Genomic DNA, 17,816 nt, shown 5'->3' on the forward strand with positions numbered 1-17,816 from the left:
ACTCATACGTGTAGATATCGAGATGAACGGTTTCTATCCTTCCCTGGGAGAAATTCTATTCCCAACAAGATTGAGTCGAAAGTGTTTGTAACATAAATACAAACGCGGAGAACTTGGATGGGCTTCAGCCTGATGTTTGATGTTCGAGTTCGTGACGTCACAGCCTGTTTCATTCGTAGGTGGGTGGTAGGCGCATGTCATTGCCAGATCAAGAGGGGGATCACCCCTGAAACTTATCATTAAAAACATTTATGCTCTACCTGCCTTCATTTTGGCCGATGCGTTGTCGAGACTATCTTCCAATTGCTGCACCCTTGAGTACCCAAATTGGCAGTGTGTTTATAGAAGTGAAAACAGCTCTCATCCATCAAGTGCCTGAACCACTTGAGCCCAGTCACTATCTGAATAAGCTCCAGGGACTTTGGCGCCATCGAAGAGACTTGCCATGACCACGCGATCGGATTGTTCTCCTCCCCAAGGCTGCCGGCCATGTTGCGCTATAATATTATCATAAACAAGCACATCTCCACGCTGCCATTTGTGAAGCACGCGGATCTCATCCGTGATCTTGGCCAGATGAGCAAGATATTTTTCAGGAATTGGCGTCCCGTCGCCATAGAGTTGTTGAGTAGTCTTTTGTCTCGCGTTGGTAACACTATTGTTGATTTGGTTACTCTTATAGTACGCAGCTAGCCCGGTGAAAAGAGTCGGCAAGTCTGTCTCAGGCTGTTTTCGGATTGCAGGAAGCCGGTGAGTGAGCACCAAAGTATTCTCGTCGGTCCATTCCCAGGTGGTGTGCTTGCCCCTGCCATAACGTGCGATCTGTGCCTCAACCTTTGCACGTCTGGTCGCCTCATCGTCCCCTTCCTGAACTTCTTTACCAAAAGCCTGTTTGAGAGTTGAACCGCCCTCGTATTGTTTGTCGGTCTTGTAGACGACTTTGCTCCGAATGCCCTTTTCTGTCAAGTCGGAGATGAACTCCGGAATCTCTTCCTTCGCACGGTAAAAAAGCTCGAGCGACGAGGAGATGGGTGTTTCGCCGCCAATCTCTGGGGCTTTATGGCTGTAGAAGAAGATGTATTCTGGGGCGTGGGGGACCTGTGGCGATTCATTGTGGTTGTAGATCAACACCTCTTTTGGTGCCTCATTGGCCGGGGCCACGTTGGGAGCCAGGAGCGGTCTATTCACAACGATACCGATGATCTCGTGAGGCTTGTAACCGAAGGCGTGGGCGAATTTACTGAAGTCCTCTGCGTTATGAATTGGGAGGCCTCTGAATAGAAGCGTCCCATGCAAGGCGAGTTTCTTGGTCAGAATGTCTCCCTGTGCCTGGAGAGATTTGATCGTGTCCACGACGGTATCGAGGTCAACCTCAGCATCACCATGAGTCGAGGGGCGCAATGCTAGCGGGATGACCGTACCGTTTGGATGAGGTTGTCCGAGAACCCTTTGGTTGGTCGAAGGCAGATCAAAAGCTGTGAAGGCGAGTGATGGCGACGACGCACTGTCAAGTTTGAGGGCTGATGCGCCCGCCCTGTCTATCGAAGCAGCCATAATGGATGTAAGTGATGTATCCGAAATGTCAAATATGCTAGGATTGATATGCACCAGCAAGAGACTTCACTTATCTATGAACTGTTCCAATTTAGTTAGGACGAGGGCCACTATTCTATGCCTCGGGTAGGGGAGATGTCCGCTCTGGAAGATATTCCTCCTTGGAACCCGCTTACGGCAATATCTGATGGTGATCAGTGGTGCCATCTGTGCTAATATCACGAAATAGGATGCCAACACCTTAGCCATGTATCCAATCTTCCATCGATATCCGCTTTATGGACATCCACGTGGAATCGTTTCCTAACTATTACCTATGAATACCAATGAGACGCATTGCATTATCATATCCGGTGGACTGACCGTTCTCACCATGCGCGCCCTGTGGCCTCGGTTCCGACTAGTTGGGTTGGAAAACACCCATCCTAAGACAAATTGGCTGACTTTCAGACCGAATTTCAGATAGCATGTCACACCCATGCCTTCTTGCGTGCTGGCTCCAAGGCCTCCGATGGAGAAGAGCGGATCTCGCGAGTTCGGGGCGATGAAAATTTAGATCCTCGAGAGTTCTGGTCGGGGAAAGTCCTGATATAAAGTCCCCCATTGACTGCCACCAATATCTGGTGCCATTCCGAGGAGAGTACCGCGATTCAAGATACATCTGATAAGATTAGGGAGAAGATGACTACTCTACCCATTGGGGGCAAGGAGGCCCTCGCCGGCAACAAGGAGTTTAACGACCCTCCCGCCCCAATACCAGCAACAATTCACGACTCAGAAGCACTCTCCAATAATGCTCGCATTGTCTTCTATCGAAGCACACTCTTCCAGATTCTGGTCGTGGGCATATGTGCATTTACTGCCCCTGGAATCTGGAGTGCGATGAATGGTCTTGGCGTTGGCGGATCCCAGAGTCCCGATCTCGTCAACGCCGCCAACGCCATCCTCTACGCTTTTATGACATTCACTTGCTTCGCAGGCCCATGGCTCACCAACGCGATAGGTTTCCGTTGGACGCTGGCCGTAGGCACTTTAGGCTATCCGCTCTACGCCGCTGGACTCTATGTCAACAACCGAACTGGTGCTACTTGGATGGTGTATTTTGGAGCAATAACCTGTGGCATATCAGCAGGCTTCTTCTGGAGTGTCGAAGGTGCCATAGCATGTGGTTACCCTGAGCAGCACAAACGTGGTCGTTACATCGCGACGTGGTTCACGTTCAGAAATTTCGGAAACATCATCGGTGGCGCCATCTCTCTCGGCATCAATATTCATATCAACAAACGTGGCAAGGTCGGCTACCAGACATATCTAGCCTTCATCGCTATCCAATGTCTGGGGTTTTTCTTTGCCCTGCTGTTGTCCAATCCGGAGAGAGTCGTTCGCGATGACGGAACACGTATCGAGGCCCCCAGAGGTATTCACCCGCGCCAGGAACTCAAACAGATGTGGGACCTTATCCGATCGAAGCCCATCCTGCTTCTGAGTCCTTTATTCCTGTACTTCGGTTATATACAAGCGTATCCAGGAACGTATCTGGCGACCTATTTTACGGTTCGTTCGCGCGCTCTCGGCAGCTTTATGAGTGCCGTGGTTGGTACGCTCGCCACGTGGCTTACGGGCTCGCTCGTCGATCTCCCATGGTTGAAATCGCGACAGAAGCGAGCAGTCTGGACTTATGGTCTCATAGCGTCGTTGAACAGCGCAACTTGGATTTGGGCTGTATACATCCAAAATGAATATCGCAAGTCCCACCCGGTCCTAGACTTCGGAGTTCAAAGCACGTTCGGCCGAGGATTTGGAGTGTATCTCTTCGAGCGCATCAGTCTGGGTATGGTCGAGAACTATATTTACTGGTGCATCAGCAATCTTTCCGATTCACCAGGTGATCAGATCCGGTACAGCGCCCTCCTTCGTGGTATCGAGACCGCAGGTGTGGCGGTCGGCTTTGGTGTTCAGGCTGTTCCAACGGCGCTGATCATCACGGCGAGTATTAACTGCGCATTCTGGTTTATTGCCCTCCCCTTCAGTTACTATGCCACCCTCCAGGTCGTGCAGAAGTTCAACCAGAATGAACAGCTCAAGCAGCAGAGAGAATCTGAATCTGGGTCCGATCAGGAGGTACGCCCGGTACAACGGGTTTCAGCAGATACGAAGTAATCATGGTTAACCATCAAAGCTAGTGATCGCAGGGTCGTGTTGGTGTTTTGAATACAATAGGATCACAATCTTGCTAGCTAAAGACACAAATGATCAGCTCATTTCACCTCGGCATCATTGATTTCCTCCCTTCATTCATGCACTCATCTCCTTGATCGCCGTGACCAACTCCAACGAATCGAGATAAACAATATACAACTCGACCTGCAATTGGCCATCCCCCTGCCTGACAAACTTCATATAAGAAGCAAAATCGGCATCGATTTTCTTCCCATTCTTCAAACGATACCAAATCGACCCATTGACCAACAACTCATGCTCGTCCTTGGACCCCTCTCCCTCCGCCTCCGCCCCCGCCAACACAAACACCTGTCCCAGCGTATGCTCGAGGTCGACGACAGGCCCGTTCTCGGCGTGGATCATGCCGTCGCGCAGCGCTTGGATAGCCTCCCGACCTGTCGCGGGCGCTGGGCCGAAGACCAGTTTCCCTTGCGGCGCGAACACGTTCAGATAGTCGTTGGCCGAGTGCGGGTCGTCCCAGGACCGGAAGAAGTTGGATATCGTTGCGCCGAGGCCCCCAGGGATGGATGATTGGTTGGAGAATTCGTAGTTGGAGCGTTGTGCCATGTTTTTGGAGAAGTATATTTAACTCGACTGGCTGTCCGACGGAGTCTCTGTTCAAGTGGTTTGTGTGCTGGAGGGTCGTTGATGAAGTGGTTGAATCAAGTATGTTAACAGTAGAATGTGCTTTGTCTGTGAACGGACACGGAGGGGAATAGTCCTATTCTAATGGGCAATGCAGATGCACCGAGGGTATCAGCAACTGCATCTGTATTATTAGTACTGAGCATATATGGCCAAGCCTGCGGGGTGGGTGCTCTTGTTGGTAGATATACGAGATCTCGGATACACGAAAGTCTTCATCTGCCGACTTAAGACTAGGCACGTTTTCCAACTCGGGGGGAAAGTATGTAAGCGACTTTAAATTGTCGCACGATTGGTAACACGCCCTCCGCCGAGTCATGCGGCCTTTCTAGATACCCTCTTCTCCATCACCTCAACTCAGAACTTGGTGCTTGCGATGGGCGCACCAGACCCGAAGACGCCGCGAAATCTGTCCGTGCCTATCATCCACAACGGCAATGGATATTGACTCTACTTTCTAGTTAGGCTTGTTCGATGCCGAATTTTCCTCGACCAGGCTCAGCAAACATTTTCAACCTCCACTTTACTGATCATCAGCAATCCGACTATCATGCCGTACAAACCCAGAACTTCGCCGAAGATCATTATCAGGATCATGCCGACATATAGTCTAGGTTGCTGAGCACTGGCGCGTACGCCTGCATCGCCGACAATGCCGATTGCGAATCCTGCCGATAGACCTGAGAGACCTGTGGCCAGTCCGGCGCCAAGGTGTGTCATTGATGCTGCGAGGGGTGTGGCACGAGTGGACGAAAGGGTTGTACTGATCATCATTGAGATGACAAGTCCGTAGATGGCTATAATACCTGCCATGACGGTGGGCATGCAGTCTGCGACATGGTTAGCTATGTCGACTGACAAGGGATGCCTATGGTTGTTTCTCAGGTGATGGGAAAGCGAGCGAGGAGGTCATTTCTTCTAGCATCGCTATGAGCCCGTTCTTGCTGGCCCACTTACACTTGATCAATTGATCTGGCCGATAGATGCCCGCTGACATGATGCCAATGCCAGATTTGGCTGTGCCATAGCTTGCTCCGAAACATGTGAAGATGATTGCAGTTGCACATCCCATCGCCGAGAAGAATGGCTGCATGTTTGTCAGTACTTGTATTGGTAGGTTCCCTCAAGATTTTTTGAGGGGCGTGTCGATGAAAATATGGGCCGACTGAGATGATAACTGGATAGTTGATTCCAGTAAATCAGCTTGAGCAGGGAAGGAGGTAACACAGACCGAATAAACTGGACTGCAAACAGAAAGATATCAGCATAGCATACTATGAAGCCAGGTAGCATGAGGTGAGGAGAAAGAAAACACCCCAGCGTTCGACTTTTGTCCCAAGCTGTCACTCACCACAGGTCGCTCGCCATTTTGTTTGGCTATTCAATACTCGTCTCTGGGTCCAGAGGATGTAACGTAAGGTTGTACCGATGTTTGCGACGAAATGATAGCAGCAGTAGGCGCACTGCAAGGCAAAGGTTGGACTTCAGTGTAGTAACAGCCTTGTCCCGCAATATGGTCGAGTGAAGGGAGTGTCGGTGCCAGTCGAGGAAATCGTCAATATTGACTACTGAAAGAATTTTGTCGGAGAATGGAATTTCAGATTCGCAGCCACAACACATATACGAGGAAAAGAACGCTTTTCATCTCGATTAATTTTGCTGCCTGAATACTCGTACCTATCCCTTTCAGGCCGCACGTGACTTTTTAAGGAAGGCAGCCAATCATGTCAGAGTTATCGGAGCGAGGCTGAGGCAATAGGCAGACGCCAATTCCGAGTACGAGGTAGCCAGTCGTTTTGAGGGGGCATTAGTTTCTGTTTGACATCTCGGTTCTTTCCCGATGCTCCAGTATCGCCGTGATCGGGACTCGTATTCGTATTGTTTTCCTGTATCGTGGCATCCACCCACTGAGCACGATGACTGTAAGTGCGAGCGACCTTTGGTCTCAACAGGGACTCCAAGGCTTTAAGCCCACAGTATCCATTCATTTCACCTGTCAGTAATTGTGGAATTCTCAAGTTCGGTGAACTTGCTGCCGATATCTGCTGCAATTTTTGAATCCCAGGGCCCTTCACTCCGATCACAGGTTTTGAGAAGTTTGATGGCGGCTTCTCTGATGGAACGGTCGGGACAACGTGCAGCAGCCATAAAGAGAGACGGCACGACTCCTGGGTTCATGAACAACGGCGGTGCCAGACCTGGAGGCGGTTTTGGTAAGATATCTTGGAAGCCTTGGCTACATCCTTCGCCTGTTCCTCCGGCGCCTCTCGTGTTTCTCCCTTGTGACGTCGCAGTTCCCTGTGACCATATTTCCGAATTTTCAGTGATGCCTTTGGTCTTAGAGAACGTTTTGAGATACATCTGCGACCATTGGCCATGCTCTCGGAACCTCTCAATCAGAGCGTCTTGCGTCTGCTCGTTCATTGAATCATGGATGTTGAAAATGATCTCGATGCTAGTGATCATTGTATTTAACCTCAAAATTGCTTCGTTCTCAAGGCTAAATTTAAATTCTTGACTTGTCAAGAACAGAACGTTGCTGTACTTGGCCTTGATCTCCTCCAAAACTGCCTTGAAATGCCTCAATATACCTGAAATTGGAACCTGAGTACTGCCAGCACCTCTAGGGACTGGTTCCGGAATTAGACTGAGTACTTGATGCCGAAAGAGGTGCTGAATTTGGCTCTGAAGGGCAATAACCTCGCAAATGGCATCAGAAAGCGTGTCATTCCCATTTGGTGATGTCTGCTGCTCGGGAATGAACTCGTGATGACCAACCTCGGACACTCGGCAAGCAAGACGCTGCAAGACAATTCGTAGCAGGTGTCGCGACGACGTCGCAGATTGAATCCTGCTCAGCTTAGACTCTTCCTCCTCCAATATTCGAAGTCCCGAATACACGTGCATAAGAGAAGTCTTGATATGGCCACGCAAGCCTTCAACTGAGGCAAACAAGATGCACGCCGCCAGGGCCACATCGACAGCGCTACATTGATTATAGCCTCGAAGTGTCATCGTCGAACGAATTGCAGCCGTGTATTGAGTCCGCGCATACCGTTGAGTTGCACAGTCGCTGTTGACATGAATTGACCCGCCTGTGTCAACATATCTTTCATGGAAAACACCCAATGCCACGATCGCGTTTCTTACGCCCTGGTCATAGTGTAAGATTGGCAACAAAAAGTTTTGGTAAAGTCCAGCACACCAAGGGCCACCTATCTCAAGAATAGTCCAGGAACGAAAAAAATCAATAGCCCGTAGATCGCGCAGATCTGCATCAGGTATATCTCGCGGCCTCAGTTGTAATGGATCAGCAGTATATAATATGAAGCCGGATCCTGGAGTGATTGAGGGCAGAGATTCGTAGTGACATCTGAATCCGCTTTTATGACAACGCCGGCACTTGGGACGGCTCTCGTCACACTTGATGCGTCGAGCCCTAACCTGCTTCAGCAGCCGAGATTTTGCCTTTCAGGGTAACAGAAAATACCTGCAGGTCATACAGCCTGTTCGAGACTTCGAAGCCATTGGATCACTCGAGCTAACATAGTTCAGCGTCGAAAATTCCGCGGACCGTGGAACTTGACCATACCCCCTGACACAGCGAAGTTCGAAAAGGAGTATTGTGGTTCAGATGTGACGGAGTGCAGACTTGGAGTTCCTCAATCGTACCGCTAGAACACTCGTATGACCAACAAACCATCTGAGTACTTGCTTCATAATGAGGAGAACACTGAACCCTCCTCGAAGGCAGACAGAGAAAGGAGCTTGTCGATCTGAGACTCGGATGCATGTGCAGGTCTTGGCAAGGCCACCACCCTCGAGACTGCGGATTGGCCAGGTCGTTAAGGCTAAGCAGTTTGGGACTAGTCCAGCCTCGAGATCTGTCTCCGCAGTAGAGGAGGTCTCTGTCGTGTCCAATGAACCGCGATCTGAAGATCACGACTCATCAGGATATGACTACTGAACAATGGCTAGTCATCCACCTTCGTAAGAATCTTCACGGAATCAAGCAAGTCATGGCTGAAACTAGATTCCGCAAGCTCTGGATGCTAGCATGATGCCTGGAATCAGTACGGACACGATTGCATGAGCGGCGCCTGAATAAATATGAAGAAATTCCCCTCAGGTGTAGGGAAGCTTTCCAACTCTCGCTCCCTCCCCTGTGAAATACGCAAGAAGTAAATTTCTCATGAAGGCCGCCCAGGATAGCCGATCATTCAACATCAACAATGTGCGAGTCTTTGATGGCCACGACCTTAGCGCACTCAAGGCCATCTCAGTATCTGGGGGCGTGATAGTGGCGTCTCCTGTACTGGGCGCCAAAGAAATCAATGGCCACGGCGGCGTACTGATTCCCGGGCTGATCGACGCGCACATCCACCTCAACACGGCGCAAGAGCTGAAAGCCATGGCGCGCTACGGCGTGACAACGGGGCTCGACATGGGGACATGGCCGGCATCGAAGATCTCGGCCCAACGGGGCCACAAGCATGCCAGCGACTTCCGAACATCTGGAGCACCGGCAACGAGCCCGGGGAGCGTGCACGCGACGATCCTGCCCATGATGAAGAGCTCGCTGATCTCCAGCCCGGACGAGGCCGTCCGGTTCGTGCAGGAGCGCCTGGCCGAGAACGTCGACTACATCAAGATGATCGCGGAGGACCCGGGCCCGGACCAAGCGACACTCGACGCGGTCGTTGTCGAAGCGCACAGGCACGGCAAGCTGGTCGTCGCACATGCCTCGGAGCTCCATGCCTTTCACATGGCGCAAGACGCGCACACCGACGTGATCACGCACGTACCCTGCGACGCGGCACTCGACGACACCGCGAGCGCACGCATGGCGGCTGACAACCAGGTCTCGGTGCCCACGCTCACCATGATGAAAGCCATCGCTGCGCCGTTCAGCGCACGCGTTTTGAAATCCTTGCTTTCGCATCCAAATACCGTGCTCAGCATCATCAGCGCCACGAGGCGGAGGCAGCACCCCTCCCCGGGCAAGCCAGTCTACACCAACGCCCGCGCGTCCGTGACGGCGCTGCATCGTGCGGGAGTGCCGATCCTCGCGGGTTCGGATGCTCACATCGACCCGGCCTCGCCGGTGTCTGTCGTGCATGGAGAAGCGCTGCATCAGGAGCTGGAGCTGCTGGTCGAGGCGGGCTTGTCATGTCTTGAGGCCCTGAGGGCCGCGACTGTGCTGCCGGCGCGGTATTTTGGATTGCAGGATCGAGGGGCCGTGGAAGGGGGGAGGCGGGCGGACCTGGTGCTCTTAAGGGAGAATCCGTTGGTTGATATTCGCAATACAAGGTCGATTTCTGCGGTTTGGTGTGCTGGCGTATTGGTTCCACTTGCTTAGGGGGTGTCTTGCATGGGGAGGCATTGTTGTTGTGCGTTAGGAGAGGGGCGGTCAGAAGGGAAGGAAGAAATGATATTTAGTACTACATCTGTGTGATCTAACTACAGAATAACGAAAGGTTCGAAACACCACTACCATGCCAAGCCAAGCCGTCCAATGTGCTGCTGTTGCCTCATCGGGTTGAAAGTAAGTAATAACATGACCTCTAGTCAAGTGTCGACCCAGAGCCATCGCATAGCCGAAACCATAACAGCCCTACCGTCGTAGACAAGGCTAACCAAAGAATCAATCTGGAAACCGCTCAATTCTTTTCATCGCCATAATACCTATTACGACGCTTCTCGGCCATCCGACGCTCCAGAAGAATCCCCACACCAGCAACAGCACAGCCCATGACCTCAAGGACCAGAAGCGCAACGACAAGCCCAACACTGACCACACTCTCGTCACAGAGTCTCTTGAAGCCGGCTGGGATGGTCATGCCGTCATTGAGATAGACAGGAATTTTGAGTTGGCTAGCGTCTGCATCGAATTTCTGAGCACCGTCGGCGAACTTGCAGGTCCAAGATTGAAGTGAGTCTCTTTGATGCTTGGCGCTGGGGTTGGTCAGGCTCAGGTTGAATGCCAGGGCGAAGATGCCGAGGACCAGGCCGACTAGTGATGATGCTGCGAAGAAGATGTTGTACAGGACGTTGCGCGAATGGGGCTGAGGGAGGTAGATCTATTAGATATGGCTTGGGACAGGGGAAAGTGGCTCTGTGGGGTATTCTTACGGAAGGCAGGAGTGAGAACACAAGATAACCAATACTGCTCGCAATGACGATGGCGGCTGAATTCAAGATGACAAGGTTGGGTCTCAGATCGATATTGATGGGCCAAAGGGTCAAGTGATATTCGGGTCCCAGATGGGTAGAATTGTAGCTATGTTGGATGTGGCCACTGCATGCTACGGCAGCAACACCAGTCCCAATAATCAAGACGGTAAGGGCCAGTCGACTCCTGCGAAGCCATCTTGCTTGGGACAGATATGTTGACTCTTGGACTGAAGTTGCAGAATGGCGAGAGTTTAATGAAGCAGTCATTAAAGGTGAAGGAATGACGGTCACTGCTTTGTATTGGTACGTCTCGTCCTTCTGGGTACTGGAGGGGGGACGAGTTGTGGCATGGCTTTCAGTTGATGGACGAAGTGTGGAGGAGGAGTGTTCCATGATTGCGAGAGGCAAGAGTGAACGTAGCCTTGTGTTTTATATATCTTGGTAAAGAAACAGTGCGAAACCAGCGCAACCAAAGACAAAAAGGAATGAGGGAACAAGAATCAGCAGCAAAATGAAAGACGAGAGTGCAAGTTCTCTTTCTCTTATTGTAGCCATGATCTTAGCAGCGGCTGAGTGGTGGTCATTGCCTCCCTTGATTGGGATCACTGAGGCTCAGGGCCTGATGGCCTTGCGGTTCCCACCAAGGCGCGTAAAAAGCACTTACCTAAGGACTGGAGCAACAAGAGAGAACTCCAGAAATATACGCAAGGCCATCAGATACTAGATGGGATGACGAATCAGCATCTGTTGAGAAAGAGCCATCAGAATTAGATGGCGGCTAAAGACTACCAGAGCCTGTGAGCTGGTGGCAAGCTAACAGGAGGAGAGAAGCGAAGATGGAGGGTTGGAAAGGGACGAACGAGAGGATGAGAGGATGAGAGAAGAAGATGGGAGGCCAAAGTTAAGAAGTGGGCGCTTGCTAAAATCTCGGCTTGGCGGAGAGGGGCATTTTGGTTGGTCTCGTCATGGCCATGGGCGCAAGGGTAGTCCCGTCGACCTTTCAAGTTCAATGACAGCGCATCCAGAGGAGGGTTGGGTGGAGGTACCGTACGAGTAGCCTCCTGGTGAATTATTTTTGGATTCCACAGCTTGTTGAATGACTCAGTATGCATAGTCCTAGATACCTAGGTAGTCTCGGAGGGGTCGGTGTAGGTGGGTTTGGCAATCATCATCTGTACTGAAACAATAACATCCACAGACGATGAGTTGGATGGGAATAAACCCCGATCAGAGCCAGCTCTCCACCACCAAAGAAGTGTCCCCGATCAACACTCCCATCTCAAGCCTGCAAACAGAAGACTTGACTGATTGTCAGCCTGTTACATCAAGGCCTCAAACACTGCAACGTTGATCCCAGTCGATCTTGGTCCGCTTTAATTGGTCCATCTGGTCCTCCACACACTCCAGGTACGCGAAATCTAGATTGCCAAATGCTCCCACCTCGGGAACGTAAACTCTCCTCCACGTAGTGGCCTTTAGATTGACCCGAGTCAAGTCCTTTGCTATCCGTGCTCCAATACACTAAACTCGTTCTCTGCTGGTCGCATCTGCACCAATGTGGCTCGAGCTGCACAAGACCCTTCCCAACCATGCTTGAGAGAGTAAAGACCTGCAAGAGCCCTCGCATCTGTGCACCGACCTTGCTAATGTCGGTTACCCTCTTCGATTTGAGGATAGGGTTTCCTTGATAGCCCACTTGTTGAAACAACTAAACATGCCCGCTTTGGGGATTCTTCCGTGTTCGCACAGTACGGGCTCCGCCTTCCACAGACACATGACTTTCACTTCATGCACAACATATCAGCATTGTTGGTCGATGAAACTTGTCGTCGCTTCCAAAAAGAGGCAATCTTTGGCCAAATCAGGCTGGCGACAGATTTTGTCTTTCCAGATCACCCCGACTACGGCCAAAGTCGCTGATTCAACATGTCTCGACTCCCATCGAGCTAGCGATTCAAGCAGCTTCCACTCGGTCGTGGAGAGCATGGCGGTCAAGGCGAGAATTGGTATTCTTCGAGCCGTTTCCTTAGGTCGGCTCAAATATGGAGGCAACCTTTTCCAAAGCTTGAACCTCCTCCGGATCAACTCGCTTACCAGACACCATTGCAGACTCTTCTCCAAGAGTCTGACCATTTCGTTCCAAGTGCATTCTCGTGCGCTGTTCGATGTACTGTCTTCGTTCTGCTCTCAATTCTTCCTTTGCTGTATCTGCTTGCAGCAGCCCCTTGGCTTCTCTCAAAGCGGCCAATTTGGGTCGTAGCTCGTTAAGTAGATTCCTGATCGCCGGTAACTGAGAGAGCACAAAATTGGTATTCGTTGTCAAGGTTTGTTGAACCAGAGGTGCAGCTGTAGTGAGGAAAGACAGGCTGTTTGATGCGCCTGGGGTGCTGCCCACAATACCTCGCAATTGCCCAAGGATTGCTTCATTCCTGGTCTGTTCTTCCAAGAGGGCGCGGGAGACTGCTCGTGAGGCCGCGAGTTGCTGTCGAAGCAGTTGTACGCTCTCAGCGGTAGGCCCATTTTCCGGAGGTGGGTATGATATACCCTACATAGTCAGTATAGGCCTCATACTCTGAGATCATGGAGATTGTACTTCGTAATGTCCTAGTCGCATCCAGCTCACTAAGTCTGCCGGAACCGAGAGGATGTTCCTCAACACATAAATCTCAAATTTGTCGAAGTTTTTGTCCACGGTCGAGTTGAGCAGTGTCTCTAGTTGATGCAGTCCCTCTTCAATCTCTTGCTTCGCTTCTGGAAAGTCTTCCTGGCTTGTACCATCCGTATCATCATGCTTGACTGCTTTGAATCCTAGTCTTTCGGGAGGGGTAGAGAGTAGCCCAATCTCGAGACTTCCCACGCCCTGGTACACGAAGTTGTTGACGGAATTGATGATGTCGTCAATCAGTGACTACTATGAGATTAGCCATTGTATTTTCCCTTTGGGAGAGGTCGCATACGAGAGGAGTGTATTGCAGATGTTCAGTGAGCAACGCCGTGGATGTTTGGACAGGATCTGACATCGTCATCGTGGGAAGGAACTGCGAAAGCAAGTACCGGCAGCATGGAATATGCAGGAATTGCACAAACAAACCGATTATTCTGCCCACATTTGTTTATGGTGAGGCTGCGCTGCGCACCATGTCACTCGGTGGTGGGTGAATCTACTTCAAGTTGGAGACGCGGGGCGCGTGTTTTGGTCGATGCCCGAAATACACTAGCGTTGGTTCAAAAGACTTCCACTGCAGATTCTGTAATGACGCCCAAGTTTTCATCTCACGCACACCCACCGTGCCCACCATCGCCATCCCATCTGTCATCAGTCAAAAGACCTCCTTCGTCCGACATTTCAACCTTCAATTCCCATCCCAGCAAGGCTGAACATCTTGTCGCGCAAGGATGGGTGGTCCAGGTAGCGGTGGCTATAAGAATAAGCCAGGTGATACCGAAACTCACTCTGCCTGGGACATCATCCCTCAGGATCCCGATGGCACGCAGGTAAATGTTGTCATCCTCTGCACGCAGCTATGGAAGTACTCTGGTCTAATTGATGCGGCAGAAACTCGCCCAGGTACGATGCAAGTACTGTGGAAGGGAGATGGCTCAGCACACCTCGCGTCAGCGGGTGCATCTGCTGAGCTGTCAACAATACCTTGATACCATGAAAGAGCAAGGTCTGGAGACAAGCATTACGCGACAAGCTGCCGATCCTGCCGCATTCTTCAGAAGTCAAGACTGGACTCAAAAGAGCTCGGAAGCAAAAGCCCCCAAGGTCCTCAAGATGCAGGAACATACAACTGCCGTGCGCATTCAAGCTCTGGCCCTTGCTGAAGCGAGCATCTCTTCTGAAAGAATTCACGAAATTACCGGGGTGGAACCAAAAGTGCTGGCTGGGCTCAGACGACTTGCGCGAGAACGTGGCTACGATCCCAATGTCTCAATGCAGCTCAAAGAAGAATATGTTCTGGATCCACCCAATGCGAATCGTCCTCGTGGTCGACCAAAGAAGAGGAAGCCCGAAGATGATGTTGACCCAGCATTGACAGCCGACCTACCAGACCCGACTCAAACCACTCCCACTTTCCATCAACGGGACAATTTACCGCCAGGACAGTGGAATTTCATGACCACTCCGACTCATGGTTATACCATGACTTGATGAGATCTGTCGACCGACTGCCATTCGAGGTCAGAATTGAGGCACGCGTTTATGGATGATGAGGGAATTGATGAGCTCAGGGTGTGTTAATGCTGATAGAAAGGAAAACGGGACGTGTAACATTATGTCAATATCAGTGAATCTCAGCGAAAGGCTGAGGACAAAGCCATCCAGTTCCAGAGAGGCTATGTCGACGCCTCGCTTGCTGAGTTATAAGTTTGGTGTGCCAGCTGGTCGTCAATGGCGTAATGGCGTAGTATCGTGGATATGGCCTGAATTGCGGCCTCTCTACATTTTTCGGGTCATTAGGGTTTGTGGTAGTTGGGATAATGCATGGTAGTACATAATAATGACTACTCGGTACCAATGTTTGTTCAAAGAGATCAAGATACTTTCGCAACTACTACAAGCTTGAACTCGTACTCGTATCGAGTGAGGTGAACAGCATGGCCTGCTGAAAGCCACGTGCACTCCAGTCGAAGTCAATGAGCAGTCGCAATCACATCTCGAATGCAACTACCATGCAGAGGCTGCAGTAGTCATCTGGGTAGTAGCACGTTGTAACACTCTAAACAGGTTATCAATCATAATTTCCAAATCTCAGGACGAATGCGGAATAACACAATTACCATGGGCAGGATTAGGAAGGTCAGTACAACCCTAAGCTGCATGGTCAAGCCTTGACCGAGCGTTACGTACCCATCTCGGTAGAGAAGCACCCGGTGACAGATTTCCTAATTGCTCAACCAGCTTTGCAGGAAGAGGCTCAAGGCTCAAGCGGACCCAGTTGGCCTCTCTTGGAGTGAAACCCGGGAGTCAAGCGATCCGGACTGCCCAGCAAGAGAGTCGAAGAGCGACACGTTGACCACCAAAGGCCTCGGTGAGTCGGTGGATACAAGCGACTGGGCAGAGCATGGGCTAGGGTTGAGAAAATGATAATCAAGATCCCTCTAGTGCAGACTCGGACATGTAGGCGAGATACTTGGTAGAGATGGGTCAGTGCTGCTGCATCGCTGGCGCTCTCACAGTCACATTGTAAGGTCCACTGGGCCACCGGGAGGCTGGACGTTGAGAAGGATCCCTTTCTTCGACCCTGCAAGGCTCGATCCGCCCCCGACGCCAAGACCCGCGAGAGCCCCTTTCAATGAGCAAACAGAGCAAACATGCCCAGAGTCAGGGATACAAAAAGGGTAAAAAGGGCCTCCCTCGGTCTCTTGGACTGGTCGCCACGGGTGATTTAGCGGCCCCCATGAAACTCCGGGCGACTCCTCCAGACACATCCAAAACTGTCAGCGTGTCGAATCTCTCCGTTCCTCTCAACCTCAAACATCAGCCTTCTCCGCTATCCTGTCCATCACCTCTCACTCCTTGCCGCCGTCCTCGCTATTTGGCGCTTGACTCAGCCCAGATGTCGATGGCGTTCTCGCCTGTCGCGGCTCCCTCTACCCTCTTCACCTGAGACGAACTTCAGACATTCTTAATGGGTAACCCCAATCAAGCACCCCTCCGCTAGGGGTTAGACTTGACCAGGTAACGAAACTCGATCAGTGCCATCTTCCCAGGAGATCCAGATCCCTTGATTCTAAAAACTGTGGAAACTTTGACAATTTGACGCCCTGGTCGCTTCTGCACTGCCCGCCTCAGATGGCCTACATATGTAGCGCTTGCAACCCGTTTGGATTCCATTCGTTTTCTCCATTCCATCATTCCACCGTTGTTTGACCTCTCTCTTTTTTTTGTACAGGTCTGTTCGTTCATTCTGCTGCTTGACGCACTGCAGTTAAATTCTTTGCGCCGGTCGCTCGTTGTCACTCACTGCATAACATAACCCAACATCCAATATCTGAAAACTAAATCAAATCATCAACACAAAACACCCTTCAGAATGTCTGTCATCAAGAGCTTTTTGATCTCGACGATCCTTGCGACTGCCGCTGTTGCGACAAGTCATGAATCCTTTAATGGCGGTGGTGGTGGTGGTAACGGCTGGCAACAACCTCCTCAACCCTCCGGTGGATGGAATAGCTGGGAAACCAGTGCGCCCCCACAACACCAACCCGCACCCGTCAGTCAATCACCTTATGAGACTGCTGCTCCAGTATGGCAAGCTCCTTCTTGCCCAGCAGGATGTATTCCCATCCCAACAGGTGGTGCACCACCTCCACCACCACCTGGACAGCTCATGGTCCAAGTCGTGTCTGTCGCCGACGCGAATGGTAGCTTGAAGTACTTCCCAAACAAGATCGATGCTCCCGTGGGCTCCATCGTTCAATTCCAGTTCCACCCAAAGGTAAATCAATCAGGTGTGCCAGCTGAAGAATTTCAACTAACAACAGTCTACAGAACCACACGATCACGGAGTCCAGCTTTGCCGAGCCTTGCAAGCCACTCGCCGCAAACCTGACATCGGCCATGCGTCCCGGTATCCGATCTGGATTCATTCCGGTCAAGGGTGATGAGCCATTCACGCCAGTGTATAATGTTCTTGTCAATGATACCAAGCCTATCTGGATCTTCTGCGGTCAAGTCAACCATTGCCAGAGAGGTATGGCCATGGTCATCAACCAAGCGCCATCAGGACCCAACACCATCGAAAAATACATCGAAAACGCCGGCAAACTTCCCACCGTCTCAGTGCCAGCTCCACCACCACCAGCTGGAACTGTTGCTCCCCCACCAGCTGGAACTGCACCTCCCCCACCACCACCCGTCGCCACCGCTACCTTCGGTGGTGGCTTCAACGCACCCCCATCAAGCTCGCTCGTCGGTGCACCACCCGTGCAGACGGCAGCTACCAGCTCAAGACCTGCTGTACCTGCCACATTCACTGGTGCTGCTTCGAGCTTGAATGTCCGGGATGCATCCTTGGCTGGTGTGGCGGTCGGTGCCTTGGTGGCTCTGTTGTAATGGCAAAGTTTAGAAGAGGAATGAAAACGACTTCTCCTTTTATCACCGGTAAACGGGACAGGAAATTTTACGGTATTTGGGAGGGCAAGAACAAACCCCCCGGAAGGACACCAGGCTACGAAAAGAAGGAAAAACATGTTTCTCTCCAATCTTGGAACAG

General features: G+C 51.3%; 10 protein-coding genes across 10 annotated transcripts; 4 read left to right on the plus strand and 6 right to left on the minus strand.

The window, feature by feature from the left end:
* Positions 1-360: 360 nt before the first annotated feature.
* LTR84_006392 (uncharacterized protein) lies at positions 361-1,554 on the minus strand (the record flags this gene model as incomplete). The annotated part of the gene is made up of 1 exon (XM_064849953.1): positions 361-1,554. The coding sequence occupies one exon, from the start codon at positions 1,552-1,554 to the stop codon at positions 361-363; it is 1,194 nt and encodes a 397-aa protein (XP_064703254.1).
* A 681-nt stretch (positions 1,555-2,235) lies between these two features.
* On the plus strand, positions 2,236-3,714 carry LTR84_006393 (uncharacterized protein; the record flags this gene model as incomplete). The annotated part of the gene is made up of 1 exon (XM_064849954.1): positions 2,236-3,714. The coding sequence occupies one exon, from the start codon at positions 2,236-2,238 to the stop codon at positions 3,712-3,714; it is 1,479 nt and encodes a 492-aa protein (XP_064703255.1).
* Positions 3,715-3,849: 135 nt separating this feature from the next.
* LTR84_006394 (uncharacterized protein) lies at positions 3,850-4,341 on the minus strand (the record flags this gene model as incomplete). Its single annotated transcript, XM_064849955.1, has 1 exon — positions 3,850-4,341. The coding sequence occupies one exon, from the start codon at positions 4,339-4,341 to the stop codon at positions 3,850-3,852; it is 492 nt and encodes a 163-aa protein (XP_064703256.1).
* A 576-nt stretch (positions 4,342-4,917) lies between these two features.
* Positions 4,918-5,512, minus strand: VMA3_1 (H(+)-transporting V0 sector ATPase subunit c; the record flags this gene model as incomplete). Its single annotated transcript, XM_064849956.1, has 2 exons — positions 4,918-5,249; positions 5,377-5,512. 2 exons carry the CDS (start codon positions 5,510-5,512, stop codon positions 4,918-4,920), a joined length of 468 nt encoding a protein of 155 aa, XP_064703257.1.
* An 896-nt stretch (positions 5,513-6,408) lies between these two features.
* On the minus strand, positions 6,409-7,434 carry LTR84_006396 (uncharacterized protein; the record flags this gene model as incomplete). The annotated part of the gene is made up of 1 exon (XM_064849957.1): positions 6,409-7,434. One exon carries the CDS (start codon positions 7,432-7,434, stop codon positions 6,409-6,411), a length of 1,026 nt encoding a protein of 341 aa, XP_064703258.1.
* A 1,177-nt stretch (positions 7,435-8,611) lies between these two features.
* On the plus strand, positions 8,612-9,778 carry LTR84_006397 (uncharacterized protein; the record flags this gene model as incomplete). Its single annotated transcript, XM_064849958.1, has 1 exon — positions 8,612-9,778. The coding sequence occupies one exon, from the start codon at positions 8,612-8,614 to the stop codon at positions 9,776-9,778; it is 1,167 nt and encodes a 388-aa protein (XP_064703259.1).
* A 301-nt stretch (positions 9,779-10,079) lies between these two features.
* Positions 10,080-10,986, minus strand: LTR84_006398 (uncharacterized protein; the record flags this gene model as incomplete). The annotated part of the gene is made up of 2 exons (XM_064849959.1): positions 10,080-10,484; positions 10,552-10,986. The coding sequence occupies 2 exons, from the start codon at positions 10,984-10,986 to the stop codon at positions 10,080-10,082; spliced, it is 840 nt and encodes a 279-aa protein (XP_064703260.1).
* Positions 10,987-12,619: 1,633 nt separating this feature from the next.
* Positions 12,620-13,619, minus strand: LTR84_006399 (uncharacterized protein; the record flags this gene model as incomplete). The annotated part of the gene is made up of 3 exons (XM_064849960.1): positions 12,620-13,138; positions 13,217-13,501; positions 13,551-13,619. The coding sequence occupies 3 exons, from the start codon at positions 13,617-13,619 to the stop codon at positions 12,620-12,622; spliced, it is 873 nt and encodes a 290-aa protein (XP_064703261.1).
* Positions 13,620-13,989: 370 nt separating this feature from the next.
* LTR84_006400 (uncharacterized protein) lies at positions 13,990-14,749 on the plus strand (the record flags this gene model as incomplete). The annotated part of the gene is made up of 2 exons (XM_064849961.1): positions 13,990-14,088; positions 14,150-14,749. The coding sequence occupies 2 exons, from the start codon at positions 13,990-13,992 to the stop codon at positions 14,747-14,749; spliced, it is 699 nt and encodes a 232-aa protein (XP_064703262.1).
* A 1,885-nt stretch (positions 14,750-16,634) lies between these two features.
* Positions 16,635-17,656, plus strand: LTR84_006401 (uncharacterized protein; the record flags this gene model as incomplete). The annotated part of the gene is made up of 2 exons (XM_064849962.1): positions 16,635-17,039; positions 17,093-17,656. The coding sequence occupies 2 exons, from the start codon at positions 16,635-16,637 to the stop codon at positions 17,654-17,656; spliced, it is 969 nt and encodes a 322-aa protein (XP_064703263.1).
* Between the last annotated feature and the right edge of the window lie 160 nt (positions 17,657-17,816).

This window comes from Exophiala bonariae (genome assembly GCF_035927105.1).
Source record: "Exophiala bonariae strain CCFEE 5792 chromosome Unknown scaffold_24, whole genome shotgun sequence".
Lineage (NCBI taxonomy): Eukaryota > Fungi > Ascomycota > Eurotiomycetes > Chaetothyriales > Herpotrichiellaceae > Exophiala > Exophiala bonariae.